This window comes from Engystomops pustulosus, unplaced genomic scaffold (genome assembly GCF_040894005.1).
Source record: "Engystomops pustulosus unplaced genomic scaffold, aEngPut4.maternal MAT_SCAFFOLD_100, whole genome shotgun sequence".
Lineage (NCBI taxonomy): Eukaryota > Metazoa > Chordata > Amphibia > Anura > Leptodactylidae > Engystomops > Engystomops pustulosus.
The window spans coordinates 108,426-135,978 of record NW_027284984.1 but is presented as its reverse complement, the minus strand read 5'-3'; the positions used below and the strand labels follow the sequence as shown (position 1 = coordinate 135,978).

At 53.9% G+C, this 27,553-nt stretch overlaps 1 protein-coding gene across 4 annotated transcripts in view; it reads right to left on the bottom strand.

Annotated features, from left to right (window-relative positions):
- Positions 1–25,679, bottom strand: part of ASH1L (ASH1 like histone lysine methyltransferase) — a 57,605-nt gene extending 31,926 nt beyond the window's left edge. Inside the window, exons 1-2 of one of the 4 annotated variants that reach the window (XM_072131610.1) lie at positions 25,544–25,679; positions 9,437–9,821 (exon numbers count right to left, since the gene is read on the bottom strand). In XM_072131610.1, coding sequence (XP_071987711.1) covers positions 9,437–9,766 — 330 coding nt within the window. In that variant the 5' untranslated portion in view covers positions 9,767–9,821; positions 25,544–25,679. Of the gene's footprint in view, positions 1–9,436; positions 9,822–20,384; positions 20,542–25,278; positions 25,394–25,543 lie in introns of those variants that run through there. The other 3 variants (XM_072131608.1, XM_072131609.1, XM_072131611.1) reach the window with 3 other exon arrangements.
- Positions 25,680–27,553: the final 1,874 nt, after the last annotated feature.

The window sequence follows — 27,553 nt, the reverse complement described above, 5'->3', positions numbered from 1 at the left end:
TATACTACAGGGGGGACCATACACCCCGCACACTATACATCATACATGTCCTATACTACAGGAGGGATCATACACCCCGCACACTATACATCATACATGTCCTATACTACAGGAGAGATCATACACCCCGCACACTATACATCATACATGTCCTATACTACAGGAGGGACCATACACCCCGCACACTATACATCATACATGTCCTATACTACAGGAGAGATCATACACCCCGCACACTATACATCATACATGTCCTATACTACAGGAGAGATCATACACCCCGCACACTATACATCATACATGTCCTATACTACAGGAGGGACCATACACCCCGCACACTATACATCATACATGTCCTATACTACAGGAGAGATCATACACCCCGCACACTATACATCATACATGTCCTATACTACAGGAGGGATCATACACCCCGCACACTATACATCATACATGTCCTATACTACAGGAGAGATCATACACCCGCACAATATACATCATACATGTCCTATACTACAGGGGGGACCATACACCCCGCACACTATACATCATACATGTCCTATACTACAGGGGAGATCATACACCCCGCACACTATACATCATACATGTCCTATACTACAGGGGAGATCATACACCCCGCACACTATACATCATACATGTCCTATACTACAGGAGGGACCATACACCCCGCACACTATCCATCATACATGTCCTATACTACAGGAGAGATCATACACCCCGCACACTATACATCATACATCATACATGTCCTATACTACAGGGGGGACCATACACCCCGCACACTATACATCATACATGTCCTATACTACAGGGGGGACCATACACCCCGCACACTATACATCATACATGTCCTATACTACAGGAGAGATCATACACCCGCACACTATACATCATACATCATACATGTCCTATACTACAGGGGGGACCATACACCCCGCACACTATACATCATACATGTCCTATACTACAGGAGAGATCATACACCCCGCACACTATACATCATACATGTCCTATACTACAGGAGGGACCATACACCCCGCACACTATACATCATACATGTCCTATACTACAGGAGGGATCATACACCCCGCACACTATACATCATACATGTCCTATACTACAGGGGGGACCATACACCCCGCACACTATACATCATACATGTCCTATACTACAGGAGGGATCATACACCCCGCACACTATACATCATACATGTCCTATACTACAGGAGAGATCATACACCCCGCACACTATACATCATACATGTCCTATACTACAGGGGGGACCATACACCCCGCACACTATACATCATACATGTCCTATACTACAGGAGAGATCATACACCCCGCACACTATACATCATACATGTCCTATACTACAGGAGAGATCATACACCCCGCACACTATACATCATACATGTCCTATACTACAGGGGGGGACCATACACCCCGCACACTATACATCATACATGTCCTATACTACAGGAGAGATCATACACCCCGCACACTATACATCATACATGTCCTATACTACAGGGGGGACCATACACCCCCCGCACACTATACATCATACATGTCCTATACTACAGGGGAGATCATACACCCCGCACACTATACATCATACATGTCCTATACTACAGGGGAGATCATACACCCCGCACACTATACATCATACATGTCCTATACTACAGGGGAGATCATACACCCCGCACACTATACATCATACATGTCCTATACTACAGGGGAGATCATACACCCCGCACACTATACATCATACATGTCCTATACTACAGGAGAGATCATACACCCCGCACACTATACATCATACATGTCCTATACTACAGGGGGGACCATACACCCCGCACACTATACATCATACATGTCCTATACTACAGGAGGGACCATACACCCCGCACACTATACATCATACATGTCCTATACTACAGGAGAGATCATACACCCCGCACACTATACATCATACATGTCCTATACTACAGGAGGGACCATACACCCCGCATACTATACATCATACATGTCCTATACTACAGGAGAGATCATACACCCCGCACACTATACATCATACATGTCCTATACTACAGGAGAGATCATACACCCCGCACACTATACATCATACATGTCCTATACTACAGGAGGGATCATACACCCCGCACACTATACAATATACATGTCCTATACTACAGGAGAGATCATACACCCCGCACACTATACATCATACATGTCCTATACTACAGGGGGTAGCATACACCCCGCACACTATACATCATACATGTCCTATACTACAGGAGAGATCATACACCCCGCACACTATACATCATACATGTCCTATACTACAGGAGGGACCATACACCCCGCACACTATCCATCATACATGTCCTATACTACAGGAGAGATCATACACCCGCACACTATACATCATACATGTCCTATACTACAGGAGGGATCATACACCCCGCACACTATACATCATACATGTCCTATACTACAGGAGGGATCATACACCCCGCACACTATACATCATACATGTCCTATACTACAGGAGGGACCATACACCCCGCACACTATACATCATACATGTCCTATACTACAGGGGAGATCATACACCCCGCACACTATACATCATACATGTCCTATACTACAGGAGGGACCATACACCCCGCACACTATACATCATACATGTCCTGTACTACAGGAGGGACCATACACCCCGCACACTATACATCATACATGTCCTATACTACAAGAGGGATCATACACCCCGCACACTATACATCATACATGTCCTGTACTACAGGAGGGACCATACACCCCGCACACTATACATCATACATGTCCTATACTACAGGGGGGATCATACACCCCGCACACTATACATCATACATGTCCTATACTACAGGAGAGATCATACACCCCGCACACTATACATCATACATGTCCTATACTACAGGAGAGATCATACACCCCGCACACTATACATCATACATGTCCTATACTACAGGAGAGATCATACACCCCGCACACTATACATCATACATGTCCTATACTACAGGGGGGACCATACACCCCGCACACTATACATCATACATGTCCTATACTACAGGGGGGACCATACACCCCGCACACTATACATCATACATGTCCTATACTACAGGAGGGATCATACACCCCGCACACTATACATCATACATGTCCTATACTACAGGGGGGACCATACACCCCGCACACTATACATCATACATGTCCTATACTACAGGAGAGATCATACACCCCGCACACTATACATCATACATGTCCTATACTACAGGAGAGATCATACACCCCGCACACTATACATCATACATGTCCTATACTACAGGAGGGATCATACACCCCGCACACTATACATCATACATGTCCTATACTACAGGAGAGATCATACACCCCGCACACTATACATCATACATGTCCTATACTACAGGAGAGATCATACACCCCGCACACTTTACATCATACATGTCCTATACTACAGGAGAGATCATACACCCCGCACACTATACAACATATATGTCCTATACTACAGGAGGGACCATACACCCCGCACACTATACATCATACATGTCCTATACTACAGGGGGGACCATACACCCCGCACACTATACATCATACATGTCCTATACTACAGGAGGGATCATACACCCCGCACACTATACATCATACATGTCCTATACTACAGGAGAGATCATACACCCCGCACACTATACATCATACATGTCCTATACTACAGGGGGGACCATACACCCCGCACACTATACATCATACATGTCCTATACTACAGGAGGGATCATACACCCCGCACACTATACAACATATATGTCCTATACTACAGGAGGGACCATACACCCCGCACACTATACATCATACATGTCCTATACTACAGGAGAGATCATACACCCCGCAAACTATACATCATACATGTCCTATACTACAGGGGGGACCATACACCCCGCACACTATACATCATACATGTCCTATACTACAGGGGGGACCATACACACTGCACACTGTACATCATACATGTCCTATACTACAGGGGAGATCATACACCCCGCACACTATACATCATACATGTCCTATACTACAGGAGGGGTCATACACCCCGCACACTATACATCATACATGTCCTATACTACAAAGGGGACCATACACCCCGCACACTATACATCATACATGTCCTATACTACAGGAGGGACCATACACCCCGCACACTATACATCATACATGTCCTATACTACAGGGGGGACCATACACCCCGCACACTATACATCATACATGTCCTATACTACAGGAGGGATCATACACCCGCACACTATACATCATACATGTCCTATACTACAGGAGGGACCATACACCCCGCACACTATACATCATACATGTCCTATACTACAGGAGGGACCATACACCCCGCACACTATACATCATACATGTCCTGTACTACAGGAGGGACCATACACCCCGCACACTATACATCATACATGTCCTATACTACAGGAGGGACCATACACCCCGCACACTATACATCATACATGTCCTATACTACAGGAGGGACCATACACCCCGCACACTATACATCATACATGTCCTATACTACAGGGGGGAGCATACACCCCGCACACTATACATCATACATGTCCTATACTACAGGAGAGATCATACACCCCGCACACTATACATCATACATGTCCTATACTACAGGGGGGACCATACACCCCGCACACTATACATCATACATGTCCTATACTACAGGGGGGACCATACACCCCGCACACTATACATCATACATGTCCTATACTACAGGAGGGATCATACACCCCGCACACTATACATCATATATGTCCTATACTACAGGAGGGACCATACACCCCGCACACTATACAACATAAATGTCCTATACTACAGGAGGGACCATACACCCCGCACACTATACATCATACATGTCCTATACTACAGGAGGGGTCATACACCCCGCACACTATACATCATACATGTCCTATACTACAGGGGGGGACCATACACCCCGCACACTATACATCATACATGTCCTATACTACAGGAGAGACCATACACCCCGCACACTATACATCATACATGTCCTATACTACAGGGGGGATCATACACCCCGCACACTATACATCATACATGTCCTAAACTACAGGAGGGACCATACACCCCGCACACTATACATCATACATGTCCTATACTAAAGGAGAGATCATACACCCCGCACACTATACATCATACATGTCCTATACTACAGGAGGGATCATACACCCCGCACACTATACATCATACATGTCCTATACTACAGGAGGGATCATACACCCCGCACACTATACATCATACATGTCCTATACTACAGGAGGGGTCATACACCCCGCACACTATACATCATACATGTCCTATACTACAGGGGGGACCATACACCCCGCACACTATACATCATACATGTCCTTTACTACAGGGGGGACCATACACCCCGCACACTATACATCATACATGTCCTATACTACAGGGGGGACCATACACCCCGCACACTGTACATCATACATGTCCTATACTACAGGGGGGACCATACACCCCGCACACTATACATCATACATGTCCTATACTACAGGGGGGACCATACACCCCGCACACTATACATCATACATGTCCTATACTACAGGAGGGATCATACACCCCGCACACTATACATCATACATGTCCTATACTACAGGAGGGACCATACACCCCGCACACTTTACACAGTATAATACATGGATGATGTATGCTGTTCGGGGTGTATTAACCCTGTACTCATCACCTCGGTCCTTGCTGCCTGTATCCAGCAAATTAGGTCAGCCTGTCACTATGGCAACCATGAAAAGCTGCATCAAGATACGAGCTAATGCTAAAATGTCTTCATCATAACTAAACATCCGGCACGTCTGCATGCAGCAACATCAGGAGCCATCGCAAATAACACACGAGACCTCCAGAGCGATCCCCCACACCCACATCACGATTATAGAAGAGGAAAGACCAGAAAATGTATATGATAAACTTCCTATATACCAAGCTCTGAGGAAGGGGAGTAACACATACACAGGTGGGGGTGGGTAAGAAGGTGCTATGACCACCCCCACACAAGACGCAACCCCCACACCGCAAACACAACACGCAACGCCCACACGGCGCAAAAAAGACGCAACCCCTACACAACACACAGCCGCCACACCGTGCACACAACGCGCAAGACCCACACCACGCACATAACATGCAACTGTCACACCACACACACACAACCACGAAACCGCCACGCACAACATGCAACCCCCACATAGCACACACAGTGCGCAACCTCCACATGTACAGTCTATACAATTAGAGGGGGTGACACTATGGAGTTTATACTATAAGAGGGGTGACACTATGGAGTGTATACTATAAGAGGGGGTGACACTATGGAGTGTATACTATAAGAGGGGGTGACACTATAGAGTGTATACTATAAGAGGGGGTGACACTATGGAGTGTATACTGTAAGAGGGGTCAGACTATGGAGTGTATACTATAAGAGGGGGTGACACTATGGAGTGTATACTATAAGAGGGGTGACACTATGGAGTGTATACTATAAGAGGGGGTGACACTATGGAGTGTATACTATAAGAGGGGGTGACACTATGGAGTGTATACTATAAGAGGGGGTGACACTATGGAGTGTATACTATAAGAGGGGTGACACTATGATGTGTATACTATAAAAGGGGTGACACTATGGAGTGTATACTATAAGAGGGGTGACACTATGGAGTGTATACTATAAGAGGGGTGACACTATGGAGTGTATACTATAAGAGGGGTGACACTATGGAGTGTATACTATAAGAGGGGTGACACTATGGAGTGTATACTATAAGAGGGGTGACACTATGGAGTGTATACTATAAGAGGGGTGACACTATGGAGTGTATACTATAAGAGGGGTGACACTATGGAGTGTATACTATAAGAGGGGTGACACTATGGAGTGTATACTATAAGAGGGGTGACACTATGGAGTGTATACTATAAGAGGGGGTGACACTATGGAGTGTATACTATAAGAGGGGGTGACACTATGGAGTGTATACTATAAGAGGGGGTGACACTATGGAGTGTATACTATAAGAGGGGGTGACACTATGGAGTGTATACTATAAGAGGGGGTGACACTATGGAGTGTATACTATAAGAGGGGGTGACACTATGGAGTGTATACTATAAGAGGGGGTGACACTATGGAGTGTATACTATAAGAGGGGGTGACACTATGGAGTGTATACTATAAGAGGGGGTGACACTATGGAGTGTATACTATAAGAGGGGTGACACTATGGAGTGTATACTATAAGAGGGGTCAGACTATGGAGTGTATACTATAAGAGGGGTGACACTATGGAGTGTATACTATAAGAGGGGGTGACACTATGGAGTGTATACTATAAGAGGGCGTGACACTATGGAGTGTATACTGTAAGAGGGGGTGACACTATGGAGTGTATACTGTAAGAGGGGTCATACTATGGAGTGTATACTATAAAAGGGGTGACACTATGGAGTGTATACTATAAGAGGGGGTGACACTATGGAGTGTATACTATAAGAGGGGGTGACACTATGGAGTGTATACTATAAGAGGGGGTGACACTATGGAGTGTATACTATAAGAGGGGGTGACACTATGGAGTGTATACTATAAGAGGGGGTGACACTATGGAGTGTATACTATAAGAGGGGGTGACACTATGGAGTGTATACTATAAGAGGGGGTGACACTATGGAGTGTATACTATAAGAGGGGGTGACACTATGGAGTGTATACTATAAGAGGGGGTGACACTATGGAGTGTATACTATAAGAGGGGGTGACACTATGGAGTGTATACTATAAGAGGGGGTGACACTATGGAGTGTATACTATAAGAGGGGGTGACACTATGGAGTGTATACTATAAGAGGGGGTGACACTATGGAGTGTATACTATAAGAGGGGGTGACACTATGGAGTGTATACTATAAGAGGGGGTGACACTATGGAGTGTATACTATAAGAGGGGGTGACACTATGGAGTGTATACTATAAGAGGGGTGACACTGTATACTATAAGAGGGGTGACACTATGGAGTGTATACTATAAGAGGGGGTGACACTATGGAGTGTATACTATAAGAGGGGTGACACTATGGAGTGTATACTATAAGAGGGGGTGACACTATGGAGTGTATACTATAAGAGGGGGTGACACTATGGAGTGTATACTATAAGAGGGCGTGACACTATGGAGTGTATACTATAAGAGGGGGTGACACTATGGAGTGTATACTATAAGAGGGGGTGACACTATGGAGTGTATACTATAAGAGGGGGTGACACTATGGAGTGTATACTATAAGAGGGGTCAGACTATGGAGTGTATACTATAAGAGGGGTCAGACTATGGAGTGTATACTATAAGAGGGGTGACACTATGGAGTGTATACTATAAGAGGGGGTGACACTATGGAGTGTATACTATAAGAGGGGGTGACACTATGGAGTGTATACTATAAGAGGGGGTGACACTATGGAGTGTATACTATAAGAGGGGGTGACACTATGGAGTGTATACTATAAGAGGGGTGACACTATGGAGTGTATACTATAAGAGGGTGACACTATGGAGTGTATACTATAAGAGGGGTGACACTATGGAGTGTATACTATAAGAGGGGTGACACTATGGAGTGTATACTATAAGAGGGGGTGACACTATGGAGTGTATACTATAAGAGGGGTGACACTATGGAGTGTATACTATAAGAGGGGTCAGACTATGGAGTGTATACTATAAGAGGGGTCAGACTATGGAGTGTATACTATAAGAGGGGGTGACACTATGGAGTGTATACTATAAGAGGGGGTGACACTATGGAGTGTATACTATAAGAGGGGTGACACTATGGAGTGTATACTATAAGAGGGGTCAGACTATGGAGTGTATACTATAAGAGGGGTCAGACTATGGAGTGTATACTATAAGAGGGGTCAGACTATGGAGTGAATACTGTAAGATATGTCACACTATGGAGTCTATACTGTAAGATATGTCACACTATGGAGTCTATACTGTAAGATATGTCACACTATGGAGTCTATACTGTAAGATATGTCACACTATGGAGTCTATACTGTAAGATATGTCACACTATGGAGTCTATACTGTCACACTTGGGGTCACACTGGGATATAATATACTGCTCTTACATAGCACAGGGAATCCTTTCAGCAGTACACAGGTATAACCTTCCTAAGTGACCTGTTCTGTCATGTAGGGTTATAGAGTATGATTTGAGCCCCTCACCTTGTCCTCGTCCATTTTCTTGCGGGGGGCTAGCTTGCGCGTGTGACGGATGCTAGTCCTTATAGCCGGGCGGCAGACATAGTTCTCCAGGTTCTTGGGTGGCTTTTTAGTCCTTTTGGCCTGGAGGCCGATCTTGAGCTTTACGTTCCCCTCTGAGAAGTCTGTCTGGGTGACAGAGAACTGCTGGGTCTGGCTTCCTGGGGGGTTGTCGGGGGCTTTCTCCTTGGTGCCAGGGTGGGAATCTGTCTTGCTGCAGGATGCACAAGGAAGTTTCACAGGCCCGTCAGAATTTGAATCCACTCCTGACATAGCAGAGATCCTATGGTCCATCCCAGGATGGCAGCGCCTTCCCACACCAGGCCACAGACATGGACCTCCTGGCACTCTGCAACATGGATGAGAGTGTGTGTCAGATGCAGAGCCAGACATGAACCCCCCTGTACAAGACAACCAGCGAGACACAGGAGGCCGACCCCATCCACAGGACCCCTGAGCCGCACATGAACCCCCCTGTACAAGACAACCAGCGAGACACATCCACAGGACCCCTGAGCCGCACATGAACCCCCCTGTACAAGACAACCAGCGAGACACAGGAGGCCGACCCCATCCACAGGACCCCTGAGCCGCACATGAACCCCCCTGTACAAGACAACCAGCGAGACACATCCACAGGACCCCTGAGCCGCACATGAACCCCCCTGTACAAGACAACCAGCGATACACATCCACAGGACCCCTGAGCCGCACATGAACACCCCTCTACAAGACAACCGGCCAGACACATCCACAGGACCCCTGAGCGGCACATGAACCCCCCTCTACAAGACAACCAGCGAGACACAGGAGGCCGACCCCATCCACAGGACCCCTGAGCGGCACATGAACCCCCCTGTACAAGACAACCGGCCAGACACAGGAGGCCGACCCCATCCACAGGACCCCTGAGCGGCACATGAACCCCCCTCTACAAGACAACCGGCCAGACACATCCACAGGACCCCTGAGCGGCACATGAACCCCCCTGTACAAGACAACCGGCGAGACACAGGAGGCCGACCCCATCCACAGGACCCCTGAGCCGCACATGAACCCCCCTCTACAAGACAACCGGCGAGACACATCCACAGGACCCCTGAGCCGCACATGAACCCCCCTCTACAAGACAACCGGCGAGACACAGGAGGCCGACCCCATCCACAGGACCCCTGAGCGGCACATGAACCCCCCTCTACAAGACAACCGGCGAGACACATCCACAGGACCCCTGAGCCGCACATGAACCCCCCTCTACAAGACAACCGGCGAGACACAGGAGGCCGACCCCATCCACAGGACCCCTGAGCGGCACATGAACCCCCCTCTACAAGACAACCGGCCAGACACATCCACAGGACCCCTGAGCGGCACATGAACCCCCCTCTACAAGACAACCAGCCAGACACATCCACAGGACCCCTGAGCGGCACATGAACCCCCCTCTACAAGACAACCGGCGAGACACAGGAGGCCGACCCCATCCACAGGACCCCTGAGCCGCACATGAACCCCCCTCTACAAGACAACCGGCGAGACACATCCACAGGACCCCTGAGCCGCACATGAACCCCCCTCTACAAGACAACCGGCGAGACACAGGAGGCCGACCCCATCCACAGGACCCCTGAGCCGCACATGAACCCCCCTCTACAAGACAACCGGCCAGACACAGGAGGCCGACCCCATCCACAGGACCCCTGAGCCGCACATGAACCCCCCTCTACAAGACAACCAGCCAGACACAGGAGGCCGACCCCATCCACAGGACCCCTGAGCCGCACATGAACCCCCCTCTACAAGACAACCAGCCAGACACAGGAGGCCGACCCCATCCACAGGACCCCTGAGCGGCACATGAACCCCCCTCTACAAGACAACCAGCCAGACACATCCACAGGACCCCTGAGCGGCACATGAACCCCCCTGTACAAGACAACCAGCGAGACACAGGAGGCCGACCCCATCCACAGGACCCCTGAGCGGCACATGAACCCCCCTGTACAAGACAACCGGCGAGACACAGGAGGCCGACCCCATCCACAGGACCCCTGAGCGGCACATGAACCCCCCTGTACAAGACAACCGGCGAGACACAGGAGGCCGACCCCATCCACAGGACCCCTGAGCGGCACATGAACCCCCCTCTACAAGACAACCGGCGAGACACAGGAGGCCGACCCCATCCACAGGACCCCTGAGCGGCACATGAACCCCCCTCTACAAGACAACCGGCGAGACACAGGAGGCCGACCCCATCCACAGGACCCCTGAGCCGCACATGAACCCCCCTCTACAAGACAACCAGCGAGACACAGGAGGCCGACCCCATCCACAGGACCCCTGAGCGGCACATGAACCCCCCTGTACAAGACAACCGGCGAGACACAGGAGGCCGACCCCATCCACAGGACCCCTGAGCGGCACATGAACCCCCCTCTACAAGACAACCAGCCAGACACAGGAGACCGACCCCATCCACAGGACCCCTGAGCCGCACATGAACCCCCCTCTACAAGACAACCGGCCAGACACAGGAGGCCGACCCCATCCACAGGACCCCTGAGCCGCACATGAACCCCCCTGTACAAGACAACCAGCCAGACACAGGAGGCCGACCCCATCCACAGGACCCCTGAGCGGCACATGAACCCCCCTGTACAAGACAACCAGCGAGGCACAGGAGGCCGACCCCATCCACAGGACCCCTGAGCGGCACATGAACCCCCCTGTACAAGACAACCAGCGAGACACAGGAGGCCGACCCCATCCACAGGACCCCTGAGCCGCACATGAACCCCCCTGTACAAGACAACCGGCCAGACACAGGAGGCCGACCCCATCCACAGGACCCCTGAGCCGCACATGAACCCCCCTGTACAAGACAACCGGCGAGACACAGGAGGCCGACCCCATCCACAGGACCCCTGAGCGGCACATGAACCCCCCTCTACAAGACAACCGGCCAGACACAGGAGGCCGACCCCATCCACAGGACCCCTGAGCGGCACATGAACCCCCCTGTACAAGACAACCAGCGAGACACAGGAGGCCGACCCCATCCACAGGACCCCTGAGCGGCACATGAACCCCCCTGTACAAGACAACCAGCGAGACACAGGAGGCCGACCCCATCCACAGGACCCCTGAGCCGCACATGAACCCCCCTCTACAAGACAACCAGCCAGACACAGGAGGCCGACCCCATCCACAGGACCCCTGAGCCGCACATGAACCCCCCCTGTACAAGACAACCAGCCAGACACAGGAGGCCGACCCCATCCACAGGACCCCTGAGCCGCACATGAACCCCCCTCTACAAGACAACCAGCCAGACACAGGAGGCCGACCCCATCCACAGGACCCCTGAGCCGCACATGAACCCCCTCTACAAGACAACCGGCCAGACACAGGAGGCCGACCCCATCCACAGGACCCCTGAGCGGCACATGAACCCCCTCTACAAGACAACCAGCCAGACACAGGAGGCCGACCCCATCCACAGGACCCCTGAGCCGCACATGAACCCCCCTGTACAAGACAACCGGCGAGACACAGGAGGCCGACCCCATCCACAGGACCCCTGAGCCGCACATGAACCCCCCTGTACAAGACAACCAGCGAGACACAGGAGGCCGACCCCATCCACAGGACCCCTGAGCCGCACATGAACCCCCCCTGTACAAGACAACCGGCGAGACACAGGAGGCCGACCCCATCCACAGGACCCCTGAGCGGCACATGAACCCCCCCTGTACAAGACAACCAGCCAGACACAGGAGGCCGACCCCATCCACAGGACCCCTGAGCCGCACATGAACCCCCCTGTACAAGACAACCAGCCAGACACAGGAGGCCGACCCCATCCACAGGACCCCTGAGCGGCACATGAACCCCCCTCTACAAGACAACCGGCGAGACACAGGAGGCCGACCCCATCCACAGGACCCCTGAGCGGCACATGAACCCCCCTCTACAAGACAACCGGCGAGACACAGGAGGCCGACCCCATCCACAGGACCCCTGAGCCGCACATGAACCCCCCTCTACAAGACAACCAGCCAGACACAGGAGGCCGACCCCATCCACAGGACCCCTGAGCCGCACATGAACCCCCCTCTACAAGACAACCAGCCAGACACAGGAGGCCGACCCCATCCACAGGACCCCTGAGCCGCACATGAACCCCCTCTACAAGACAACCGGCCAGACACAGGAGGCCGACCCCATCCACAGGACCCCTGAGCGGCACATGAACCCCCTCTACAAGACAACCAGCCAGACACAGGAGGCCGACCCCATCCACAGGACCCCTGAGCCGCACATGAACCCCCCTGTACAAGACAACCGGCGAGACACAGGAGGCCGACCCCATCCACAGGACCCCTGAGCCGCACATGAACCCCCCTGTACAAGACAACCAGCGAGACACAGGAGGCCGACCCCATCCACAGGACCCCTGAGCCGCACATGAACCCCCCTGTACAAGACAACCGGCGAGACACAGGAGGCCGAGCCCATCCACAGGACCCCTGAGCGGCACATGAACCCCCCTCTACAAGACAACCGGCCAGACACAGGAGGCCGACCCCATCCACAGGACCCCTGAGCGGCACATGAACCCCCCTCTACAAGACAACCGGCCAGACACAGGAGGCCGACCCCATCCACAGGACCCCTGAGCCGCACATGAACCCCCCTGTACAAGACAACCGGCGAGACACAGGAGGCCGAGCCCATCCACAGGACCCCTGAGCGGCACATGAACCCCCCTGTACAAGACAACCGGCGAGACACAGGAGACCGACCCCATCCACAGGACCCCTGAGCGGCACATGAACCCCCCTCTACAAGACAACCGGCGAGACACAGGAGGCCGACCCCATCCACAGGACCCCTGAGCGGCACATGAACCCCCCTCTACAAGACAACCGGCCAGACACAGGAGGCCGACCCCATCCACAGGACCCCTGAGCGGCACATGAACCCCCCTCTACAAGACAACCGGCCAGACACAGGAGGCCGACCACATCCACAGGACCCCTGAGCCGCACATGAACCCCCCTCTACAAGACAACCAGCCAGACACAGGAGGCCGACCACATCCACAGGACCCCTGAGCCGCACATGAACCCCCCTCTACAAGACAACCGGCCAGACACAGGAGGCCGACCCCATCCACAGGACCCCTGAGCGGCACATGAACACCCCTGTACAAGACAACCGGCCAGACACAGGAGGCCGACCCCATCCACAGGACCCCTGAGCCGCACATGAACCCCCCTGTACAAGACAACCGGCGAGACACAGGAGGCCGAGCCCATCCACAGGACCCCTGAGCGGCACATGATCCCCCCTCTACAAGACAACCGGCCAGACACAGGAGGCCGACCCCATCCACAGGACCCCTGAGCCGCACATGAACCCCCCTGTACAAGACAACCGGCGAGACACAGGAGGCCGACCCCATCCACAGGACCCCTGAGCGGCACATGAACCCCCCTGTACAAGACAACCGGCGAGACACAGGAGGCCGAGCCCATCCACAGGACCCCTGAGCGGCACATGATCCCCCCTCTACAAGACAACCGGCCAGACACAGGAGGCCGACCCCATCCACAGGACCCCTGAGCCGCACATGAACCCCCCTGTACAAGACAACCGGCGAGACACAGGAGGCCGACCCCATCCACAGGACCCCTGAGCGGCACATGAACCCCCCTCTACAAGACAACCAGCGAGACACAGGAGGCCGACCCCATCCACAGGACCCCTGAGCGGCACATGAACCCCCCTGTACAAGACAACCGGCCAGACACAGGAGGCCGACCCCATCCACAGGACCCCTGAGCGGCACATGAACCCCCCTGTACAAGACAACCAGCGAGACACAGGAGGCCGACCCCATCCACAGGACCCCTGAGCGGCACATGAACCCCCCTGTACAAGACAACCAGCGAGACACAGGAGGCCGACCCCATCCACAGGACCCCTGAGCGGCACATGAACCCCCCCTGTACAAGACAACCAGCCAGACACAGGAGGCCGACCCCATCCACAGGACCCCTGAGCCGCACATGAACCCCCCTCTACAAGACAACCAGCGAGACACAGGAGGCCGACCCCATCCACAGGACCCCTGAGCGGCACATGAACCCCCCTGTACAAGACAACCGGCCAGACACAGGAGGCCGACCCCATCCACAGGACCCCTGAGCCGCACATGAACCCCCCTGTACAAGACAACCAGCCAGACACAGGAGGCCGACCCCATCCACAGGACCCCTGAGCCGCACATGAACCCCCCTCTACAAGACAACCGGCCAGACACAGGAGGCCGACCCCATCCACAGGACCCCTGAGCGGCACATGAACCCCCCCTGTACAAGACAACCGGCGAGACACATCCACAGGACCCCTGAGCGGCACATGAACCCCCCTGTACAAGACAACCAGCGAGACACAGGAGGCCGACCCCATCCACAGGACCCCTGAGCCGCACATGAACCCCCCCTGTACAAGACAACCAGCCAGACACAGGAGGCCGACCCCATCCACAGGACCCCTGAGCCGCACATGAACCCCCCTCTACAAGACAACCAGCGAGACACAGGAGGCCGAGCCCATCCACAGGACCCCTGAGTCGCACATGAACCCCCCTGTACAAGACAACCAGCGAGACACAGGAGGCCGACCCCATCCACAGGACCCCTGAGCCGCACATGAACACCCCTCTACAAGACAACCGGCCAGACACAGGAGGCCGACCCCATCCACAGGACCCCTGAGCGGCACATGAACCCCCCTGTACAAGACAACCGGCGAGACACATCCACAGGACCCCTGAGCGGCACATGAACCCCCCTGTACAAGACAACCAGCGAGACACAGGAGGCCGACCACATCCACAGGACCCCTGAGCGGCACATGAACCCCCCTCTACTAGACAACCAGCGAGACACAGGAGGCCGACCCCATCCACAGGACCCCTGAGCGGCACATGAACCCCCTCTACAAGACAACCGGCCAGACACAGGAGGCCAACCCCATCCACAGGACCCCTGAGCGGCACATGAACCCCCCCTGTACAAGACAACCGGCGAGACACAGGAGGCCGACACCATCCACAGGACCCCTGAGCCGCACATGAACCCCCCTCTACAAGACAACCAGCGAGACACAGGAGGCCGACCACATCCACAGGACCCCTGAGCCGCACATGAACCCCCCTGTACAAGACAACCGGCCAGACACAGGAGGCCGACCCCATCCACAGGACCCCTGAGCGACACATGATCCCCCCTCTACAAGACAACCAGCCAGACACAGGAGGCCGACCCCATCCACAGGACCCCTGAGCCGCACATGAACCCCCTCTACAAGACAACCGGCCAGACACAGGAGGCCGACCCCATCCACAGGACCCCTGAGCCGCACATGAACCCCCCTCTACAAGACAACCGGCGAAACACAGGAGGCCGACCCCATCCACAGGACCCCTGAGCGGCACATGAACCCCCCTGTACAAGACAACCGGCGAGACACAGGAGGCCGAGCCCATCCACAGGACCCCTGAGCCGCACATGAACCCCCCTCTACAAGACAACCGGCCAGACACAGGAGGCCGACCCCATCCACAGGACCCCTGAGCGGCACATGAACCCCCCCTGTACAAGACAACCAGCCAGACACAGGAGGCCGACCCCATCCACAGGACCCCTGAGCCGCACATGAACCCCCCTGTACAAGACAACCAGCCAGACACAGGAGGCCGACCCCATCCACAGGACCCCTGAGCGGCACATGAACCCCCCTCTACAAGACAACCGGCGAGACACAGGAGGCCGACCCCATCCACAGGACCCCTGAGCGGCACATGAACCCCCCTCTACAAGACAACCGGCGAGACACATCCACAGGACCCCTGAGCCGCACATGAACCCCCCTCTACAAGACAACCGGCCAGACACAGGAGGCCGACCCCATCCACAGGACCCCTGAGCGGCACATGATCCCCCCTCTACAAGACAACCGGCCAGACACAGGAGGCCGACCCCATCCACAGGACCCCTGAGCGGCACATGAACCCCCCTCTACAAGACAACCAGCCAGACACAGGAGGCCGACCCCATCCACAGGACCCCTGAGCCGCACATGAACACCCCTCTACAAGACAACCAGCCAGACACAGGAGGCCGACCCCATCCACAGGACCCCTGAGCGGCACATGAACCCCCCTCTACAAGACACACATCACCAGGGCACGCACCTGGAGCAGCGGTGCCGCACGGAGCAAACACCTGGAGCCGCGGTGCGCACGCACAGGGAGAAGAAGCGCGCAGGGAGCACAGAGCCACGACAACACACAGGCGGCAATGTGCAGTGACATGACACACAGGCGGCAATGTGCAGTGACATGACACACAGGCGGCAATGTGCAGTGACATGACACACAGGCGGCAATGTGCAGTGACATGACACACAGGCGGCAATGTGCAGTGACATGACACACAGGCGGCAATGTGCAGTGACATGACACACAGGCGGCAATGTGCAGTGACATGACACACAGGCGGCAATGTGCAGTGACATGACACACAGGCGGCAATGTGCAGTGACATGACACACAGGCGGCAATGTGCAGTGACATGACACACAGGCGGCAATGTGCAGTGACATGACACACAGGCGGCAATGTGCAGTGACATGACACACAGGCGGCAATGTGCAGTGACATCACACAGGCGGCAATGTGCAGTGACATCACACACGCGGCAATGTGCAGTGACATCACACACGCGGCAATGTGCAGTGACATCACACACAGGCGGCAATGTGCAGTGACATCACACACAGGCGGCAATGTGCAGTGACATGACACACAGGCGGCAATGTGCAGTGACATGACACACAGGCGGCAATGTGCAGTGACATCACACACAGGCGGCAATGTGCAGTGACATGACACACAGGCGGCAATGTGCAGTGACATCACACACGCGGCAATGTGCAGTGACATGACACACAGGCGGCAATGGGCAGTGACATGACACACAGGCGGCAATGTGCAGTGACATGACACACAGGCGGCAATGGGCAGTGACATGACACACAGGCGGCAATGTGCAGTGACATGACACACAGGCGGCAATGTGCAGTGACATGACACACAGGCGGCAATGGGCAGTGACATGACACACAGGCGGCAATGTGCAGTGACATGACACACAGGCGGCAATGGGCAGTGACATGACACACAGGCGGCAATGTGCAGTGACATGACACACAGGCGGCAATGTGCAGTGACATGACACACAGGCGGCAATGTGCAGTGACATGACACACAGGCGGCAATGTGCAGTGACATGACACACAGGCGGCAATGTGCAGTGACATGACACACAGGCGGCAATGTGCAGTGACATGACACACAGGCGGCAATGTGCAGTGACATGACACACACGCAGCAATGTGCAGTGACATGACACACAGGCGGCAATGTGCAGTGACATGACACACAGGCGGCAATGTGCAGTGACATGACACACACGCGGCAATGTGCAGTGACATGACACACAGGCAGCAATGCGCAGTGACATGACACACAGGCGGCAATGTGCAGTGACATGACACACAGGCGGCAATGTGCAGTGACATGACACACAGGCGGCAATGTGCAGTGACATGACGCACACGCGGCAATGTGCAGTGACATGACGCACACGCGGCAATGTGCAGTGACATGACGCACACGCGGCAATGTGCAGTGACATGACGCACACGCGGCAATGTGCAGTGACATGACACACACGCGGCAATGTGCAGTGACATGACACACACGCGGCAATGTGCAGTGACATGACACACACGCGGCAATGTGCAGTGACATGACACACACGCGGCAATGTGCAGTGACATGACACACACGCGGCAATGTGCAGTGACATGACACACACGCGGCAATGTGCAGTGACATGACACACACGCGGCAATGTGCAGTGACATGACACACAGGCGGCAATGTGCAGTGACATGACACACACGCAGCAATGTGCAGTGACATGACACACAGGCGGCAATGTGCAGTGACATGACACACACGCGGCAATGTGCAGTGACATGACACACACGCAGCAATGTGCAGTGACATGACACACACAGGCAGCAATGTGCAGTGACATGACACACACGCGGCAATGTGCAGTGACATGACACACAGGCGGCAATGTGCAGTGACATGACACACACGCAGCAATGTGCAGTGACATGACACACACGCAGCAATGTGCAGTGACATGACACACACGCAGCAATGTGCAGTGACATCACACACGCAGCAATGTGCAGTGACATCACACACGCAGCAATGTGCAGTGACATCACACACGCAGCAATGTGCAGTGACATCACACACGCAGCAATGTGCAGTGACATGACACACAGGCGGCAATGTGCAGTGACATGACACACACGCAGCAATGTGCAGTGACATGACACACACGCAGCAATGTGCAGTGACATCACACACGCAGCAATGTGCAGTGACATCACACACGCAGCAATGTGCAGTGACATCACACAGGCGGTAATGTGCAGTGACATGACACACAGGCGGCAATGTGCAGTGACATCACACACGCAGCAATGTGCAGTGACATGACACACGCAGCAATGTGCAGTGACATCACACATGCAGCAATGTGCAGTGACATGACACACACGCAGCAATGTGCAGTGACATCACACACGCAGCAATGTGCAGTGACATGACACACAGGGGGGCCAGGATGATGTCAGCTCCCGTCGGCCTGCTGATAGCATAGTCCGTCATGTAGCCAGCGGCCCAGCCTCCATCAGCCTGTGTAGTAGGCCTGAGCTGGCAGCAGCGCCAGGGTGGGGGTCACATACTCACTGTCTCTGGCTGTGGCCCTGCGATGTTTACCTCCCGACAGGCGCCCCGCACGGCTATCCTGGCCTCTAGGCTCTGTTTACAGTGAGGAGGGCTGGCACTTCACCCAAACCCTGCCTGCTACAAGCCCCTGATCTGTACTGGGGGAGGAGAGTGCAGAGGGGGAGGGGTCCCAGGAACAGCAAACATTAACTCCTTACTAACCAGCGGCTGTTCATTATACACACTCGCACGATGATGCCCCTCCTGTCCTCCCCTTACATATTATACACACCATGCCCCCCCCCATACAGTATACACACCATTCCCCCCCCCCATACATTATACACACCAAGGCCTCCCCCCCCATACATTATACACACCAAGGCCTCCCCCCCATACATTATACACACCAAGGCCTCCCCCCCATACATTATACACACCATGCCCCCCCATACATTATACACACCATGCCCCCCCCATACATTATACACACCATGCCCCCCCCCATACATTATACACACCATGCCCCCCCATACTTTATACACACCATGCCCCCCCATACATTATACACACCATGGCCCCCCCCATACAGTATACACACCATGGCCCCCCCCCATACAGTATACACACCATGCCCCCCCCCCATACATTATACACGCCATGCCCCCCCCCATACATTATACACGCCATGCCCCCCCCATACATTATACACGCCATGCCCCCCCCCATACAGTATACACGCCATGCCCCCCCCATACATTATACACGCCATGCCCCCCCCATACATTATACACGCCATGCCCCCCCCCCATACAGTATACACGCCATGCCCCCCCCCCCATACAGTATACACGCCATGCCCCCCCATACATTATACACACCATGGCCCCCCCCATACAGTATACACACCATGCCCCCCCCATACATTATACACACCATGCCCCCCCCCCATACAGTATACACACCATGCCCCCCCATACATTATACACGCCATGCCCCCCCCCATACAGTATACACACCATGCCCCCCCCATACATTATACACACCATGCCCCCCCCCCATACAGTATACACACCATGCCCCCCCCATACATTATACACACCATGCCCCCCCCCCATACAGTATACACACCATGCCCCCCCATACATTATACACGCCATGCCCCCCCCATACAGTATACACACCATGCCCCCCCCCCCCATTACATTATACACGCCATGCCCCCCCCCCATTACATTATACACGCCATGCCCCCCCCCCATACAGTATACACACCATGGCCCCCCCCCCATACAGTATACACGCCATGCCCCCCCCCATTACATTATACACACCATGCCCCCCCCCCATTACATTATACACGCCATGCCCCCCCCCATACAGTATACACGCCATGCCCCCCCATACAGTATACACACCATGCCCCCCCCCCCATACAGTATACACGCCATGCCCCCCCCCATACATTATACACGCCATGCCCCCACCCCATACATTATACACGCCATGCCCCCCCCATACATTATACACGCCATGCCCCCCCCCATACATTATACACGCCATGCCCCCCCCATACATTATACACGCCATGCCCCCCCCATACAGTATACACGCCATGCCCCCCCCCATACAGTATACACGCCATGCCCCCCCCCATACAGTATACACGCCATGCCCCCCCCATACAGTATACACGCCATGGCCTCCCCCCCATACAGTATACACGCCATGGCCTCCCCCCCATACATTATACACACCATGCCCCCCCCCATACATTATACACGCCATGCCCCCCCCATACATTATACACGCCATGCCCCCCCCCATACAGTATACACACCATGCCCCCCCCATTACATTATACACACCATGCCCCCCCCCATACAGTATACACGCCATGCCCCCCCCCCATACAGTATACACGCCATGCCCCCCCATACATTATACACACGCCATGCCCCCCCCCCATACATTATACACGCCATGCCCCCCCCATACATTATACACGCCATGGCCTCCCCCCCATACATTATACACGCCATGCCCCCCCCCATACAGTATACACACCATGCCCCCCCCCCCCATTACATTATACACGCCATGCCCCCCCCCCATTACATTATACACGCCATGCCCCCCCCCCCCCCATACAGTATACACACCATGGCCCCCCCCCCCCCCATACAGTATACACACCATGGCCCCCCCCATACATTATACACACCATGCCCCCCCCCATACATTATACACACCATGCCCCCCCCATACATTATACACACCATGCCCCCCCCATACATTATACACACCATGCCCCCCCCATACATTATACACGCCATGCCTCCCCCATACAGTATACACGCCATGCCCCCCCCATACATTATACACACCATGCCCCCCCCTCCTCCTCCTGTACATTAGACACACACAGGAGGTAATTTACCCCTCCTGCCCCCCTCTATGAGGGGTAAATTACCTCATAGAGGAGGACAGGAGGGGTAAATTACCTCATAGAGTAGGACAGGAGGGGTAAATTACCTCACAGAGGAGGACAGGAGGGGTAAATTACCTCAGAGAGGAGGACAGGAGGGGTAAATTACCTCATAGAGGAGGACAGGAGGGGTAAATTACCTCACAGAGGAGGATAGGAGGGGGAAATTACCTTATAGAGGAGGACAGGAGGGGTAAATTACCTCACAGAGGAGGACAGGAGGGTAAGTTACCTCACAGAGGAGGACAGGAGGGGTAAATTACCTCATAGAGGAGGACAGGAGGGGGAAATTACCTCATAGAGGCGGGCAGGAGGGGGAAATTACCTCATAGAGGAGGACAGGAGGGGGAAATTACCTCATAGAGGAGGACAGGAGGGGTAAATTACCTCATAGAGGAGGACAGGAGGGGGAAATTACCTCATAGAGGAGGACAGGAGGGGTAAATTACCTCATAGAGGAGGACAGGAGGGGTAAATTACCTCACAGAGGAGGACAGGAGGGGTAAATCACCTCATAGAGGCGGGCAGGAGGGTAAATTACCTCACAGAGGAGGACAGGAGGGGTAAATTACCTCACAGAGGAGGACAGGAGGGGTAAATTACCTCACAGAGGAGGACAGGAGGGGAAATTACCTCACAGAGGAGGACAGGAGGGGTAAATTACCTCACAGAGGAGGACAGGAGGGGAAATCACCTCATAGAGGCGGGCAGGAGGGGTAAATTACCTCATAGAGGAGGACAGGAGGGGGAAATCACCTCACAGAGGAGGACAGGAGGGGGAAATTACCTCACAGAGGAGGACAGGAGGGTAAATTACCTCACAGAGGAGGACAGGAGGGGTAAATTACCTCATAGAGGAGGACAGGAGGGGTAAATTACCTCACAGAGGAGGACAGGAGGGGGAAATTACCTCACAGAGGAGGACAGGAGGGGTAAATTACCTCATAGAGGAGGACAGGGAGGGGGAAATTACCTCATAGAGGAGGACAGGAGGGGTAAATTACCTCACAGAGGAGGACAGGAGGGGTAAATTACCTCACAGAGGAGGACAGGAGGGGTAAATTACCTCACAGAGGAGGACAGGAGGGGTAAATTACCTCACAGAGGAGGACAGGAGGGGTAAATCACCTCATAGAGGCGGGCAGGAGGGGTAATTACCTCATAGAGGAGGACAGGAGGGGTAAATTACCTCACAGAGGAGGACAGGAGGGGTAAATTACCTCACAGAGGAGGACAGGAGGGGTAAATTACCTCACAGAGGAGGACAGGAGAGGGAAATTACCTCATAGAGGCGGGCAGGAGGGGTAAATTACCTCACAGAGGAGGACAGGAGGGGTAAATTACCTCATAGAGGCGGGCAGGAGGGGTAAATTACCTCATAGAGGCGGGCAGGAGGGGTAAATTACCTCATAGAGGCGGGCAGGAGGGGGAAATTACCTCACAGAGGAGGGCAGGAGGGGGAAATTACCTCACAGAGGAGGACAGGAGGGGGAAATTACCTCACAGAGGAGACAGGAGGGGTAAATTACCTCACAGAGGAGGACAGGAGGGGTAAATTACCTCACAGAGGAGGACAGGAGGGTAAATCACCTCATAGAGGCGGGCAGGAGGGGTAAATCACCTCATAGAGGCGGGCAGGAGGGGTAAATTACCTCATAGAGGAGGACAGGAGGGGTAAATTACCTCATAGAGGAGGACAGGAGGGGTAAATTACCTCACAGAGGAGGGACAGGAGGGGTAAATTACCTCATAGAGGAGGACAGGAGGGGTAAATTACCTCACAGAGGAGGACAGGAGAGGGAAATTACCTCATAGAGGCGGGCAGGAGGGGTAAATTACCTCATAGAGGCGGGCAGGAGGGGTAAATTACCTCATAGAGGCGGGCAGGAGGGGGAAATTACCTCATAGAGGCGGGCAGGAGGGGTAAATTACCTCACAGAGGAGGACAGGAGGGGTAAATTACCTCACAGAGGAGGACAGGAGGGGTAAATTACCTCATAGAGGCGGGCAGGAGGGGGAAATTACCTCACAGAGGAGGACAGGAGGGGTAAATTACCTCACAGAGGAGGACAGGAGGGGTAAATTACCTCACAGAGGAGGACAGGAGGGGTAAATTACCTCACAGAGGAGGACAGGAGGGGTAAATCACCTCATAGAGGCGGGCAGGAGGGGTAAATTACCTCATAGAGGAGGACAGGAGGGGTAAATTACCTCATAGAGGAGGACAGGAGGGGTAAATTACCTCACAGAGGAGGACAGGAGAGGGAAATTACCTCATAGAGGCGGGCAGGAGGGGTAAATTACCTCATAGAGGCGGGCAGGAGGGGTAAATTACCTCATAGAGGCGGGCAGGAGGGGAAATTACCTCATAGAGGCGGGCAGGAGGGGGAAATTACCTCATAGAGGGAAGCAGGAAGGGTAAATTACCTCATAGAGTAAAGGCTGAGAATGTAAGTTATCTCTTCTATCACATGACGTCATGGTGGAGACTGATGACGTCATAGTGATGTCAAAGGTGCTAACAGTTACCAGAGCCATCAATATGCGGTGCCAGAATGGGAGGGACAAGGGGTGACTCCGCCCAGCTCCTGGCGCCCTCTGCGGTGACAGGCCGCAGTAGAGTGTCAGCTCTGGTGTTCAGACTGGCCCCGCCTTCCGCCGCCGCAGTGCCTGCTGGGATGTCCGCACTTACCGCTGTCCGGCACCTCCCCTCTCGGCCGCCCTGGGCCTCCGCTCCCGGTGAAGCTGCGTCACCAGTCCGAGCGTCCAACGTGACCGCAGCGCGCCCCGTTCTCTTTCCCGCGCATGACGTCACCACCTAGTGCAGCGGAGGCTCCGCTTCGTGGGAAGTGACGTCCTAGAAGCTCGGCCGCCATGTTGGTTATGGGCAATGCCGCTAATACTCCTGTTTGACGCCTCTTACTTGTCACTGAATTCCATAGCTCAGGGGTCCTGCACATGTAGTGCACCCCCTGTACTGCAGCTTCTAGTTCCCATCATCTGGAGGGTCTAGTGTGTACAGTACAGAGATGGATAGATTGAAAGGTAACAAGAGGAGCACCTTATACAGTACAGAGCCGGATAGATGGAGGGGTAACAGGAGGAGCCCCCTATACAGTACAGAGCCGGATAGATGGAGGGGTAACAGGAGGAGCCCCCTATACAGTACAGAGCCGGATAGATGGAGGGGTAACCGGAGGAGCCCCCTATACAGTACAGAGCCGGATAGATGGAGAGGTAACAGGAGGAGCCCCCTATACAGTACAGAGCCGGATAGATGGAGAGGTAACAGGAGGAGCACCTTATACAGTACAGAGCCGGATAGATGGAGGGGTAACAGGAGGAGCCCCCTATACAGTACAGAGCCGGATAGATGGAGAGGTAACAGGAGGAGCCCCCTATACAGTACAGAGCCAGATAGATGGAGAGGTAACAGGAGGAGCCCCCTATACAGTACAGAGCCGGATAGATGGAGAGGTAACAGGAGGAGCCCCCTATACAGTACAGAGCCGGATGGATGGAGAGGTAACAGGGAGGAGCCCCCTAGTGTGTACAGTACAGAGCCGGATAGATGGAGAGGTAACAGGAGGAGCCCCCTATACAGTACAGAGCCAGATAAATGGAGGGGTAACAGGAGGAGCCCCCTATACAGTACAGAGCCAGATAGATGGAGCGGTAACAGGAGGAGCTCACTATACAGTACAGAGCCGGATAGATGGAGGGGTAACAGGAGGAGCCCCCTATACAGTACAGAGCCAGATAAATGGAGGGGTAACAGGAGGAGCTCACTATACATTACAGAGCCGGATAGATGGAGAGGTAACAGGAGGAGCTCACTATACAGTACAGAGCCGGATAGATGGAGGGGTAACAGGAGGAGCCGGATAGATGGAGGGGTAAAAGGAGGAGCTCACTATACAGTACAGAGCCGGATAGATGGAGAGGTAAAAGGAGGAGCCCTCTATACAGTACAGAGCCGGATAGATGTAGAGGTAACAGGAGGAGCCCCCTATACAGTACAGAGCCGGATAGATGAAGGGGTAAAAGGAGGAGCTCACTATACAGTACATAGCCGGATAGATAGAGGGGTAACAGGAGGAGCCCCCTATACAGTACAGAGCCGGATAGATGAAGGGGTAAAAGGAGGTGCTCACTATACAGTACAGAGCCGGATAGATGGAGGGGTAACAGGAGGAGCTCACTATACAGTACAGAGCCGGATAGATGGAGGGGTAACAGGAGGAACTCACTATACAGTACAGAGCCGGATAGATGGAGGGGTAACAGGAGGAGCCTCCTATACAGTACAGAGCCGGATAGATGGAGGGGTAACAGGAGGAGCCCCCAATACAGTACACAGCCGGATAGATGGAGGGGTAACAGGAGGAGCACCTTATACAGTACAGAGCCGGATAGATGGAGGGGTAACAGGAGGAGCCCCCTATACAGTACAGAGCCGGATAGATTGAGAGGTAACAGGAGGAGCCCCCTATACAGTACAGAGCCGGATAGATGGAGGGGTAACAGGAGGAGCTCACTATACAGTACAGAGCCGGATAGATGGAGGGGTAACAGGAGCAGCCCCCTATACAGTACAGAGCCGGATAGATGGAGGGGTAACAGGAGGAGCCCCCAATACAGTACACAGCCGGATAGATGGAGGGGTGACAGGAGGAGCACCTTATACAGTACATAGCCGGAT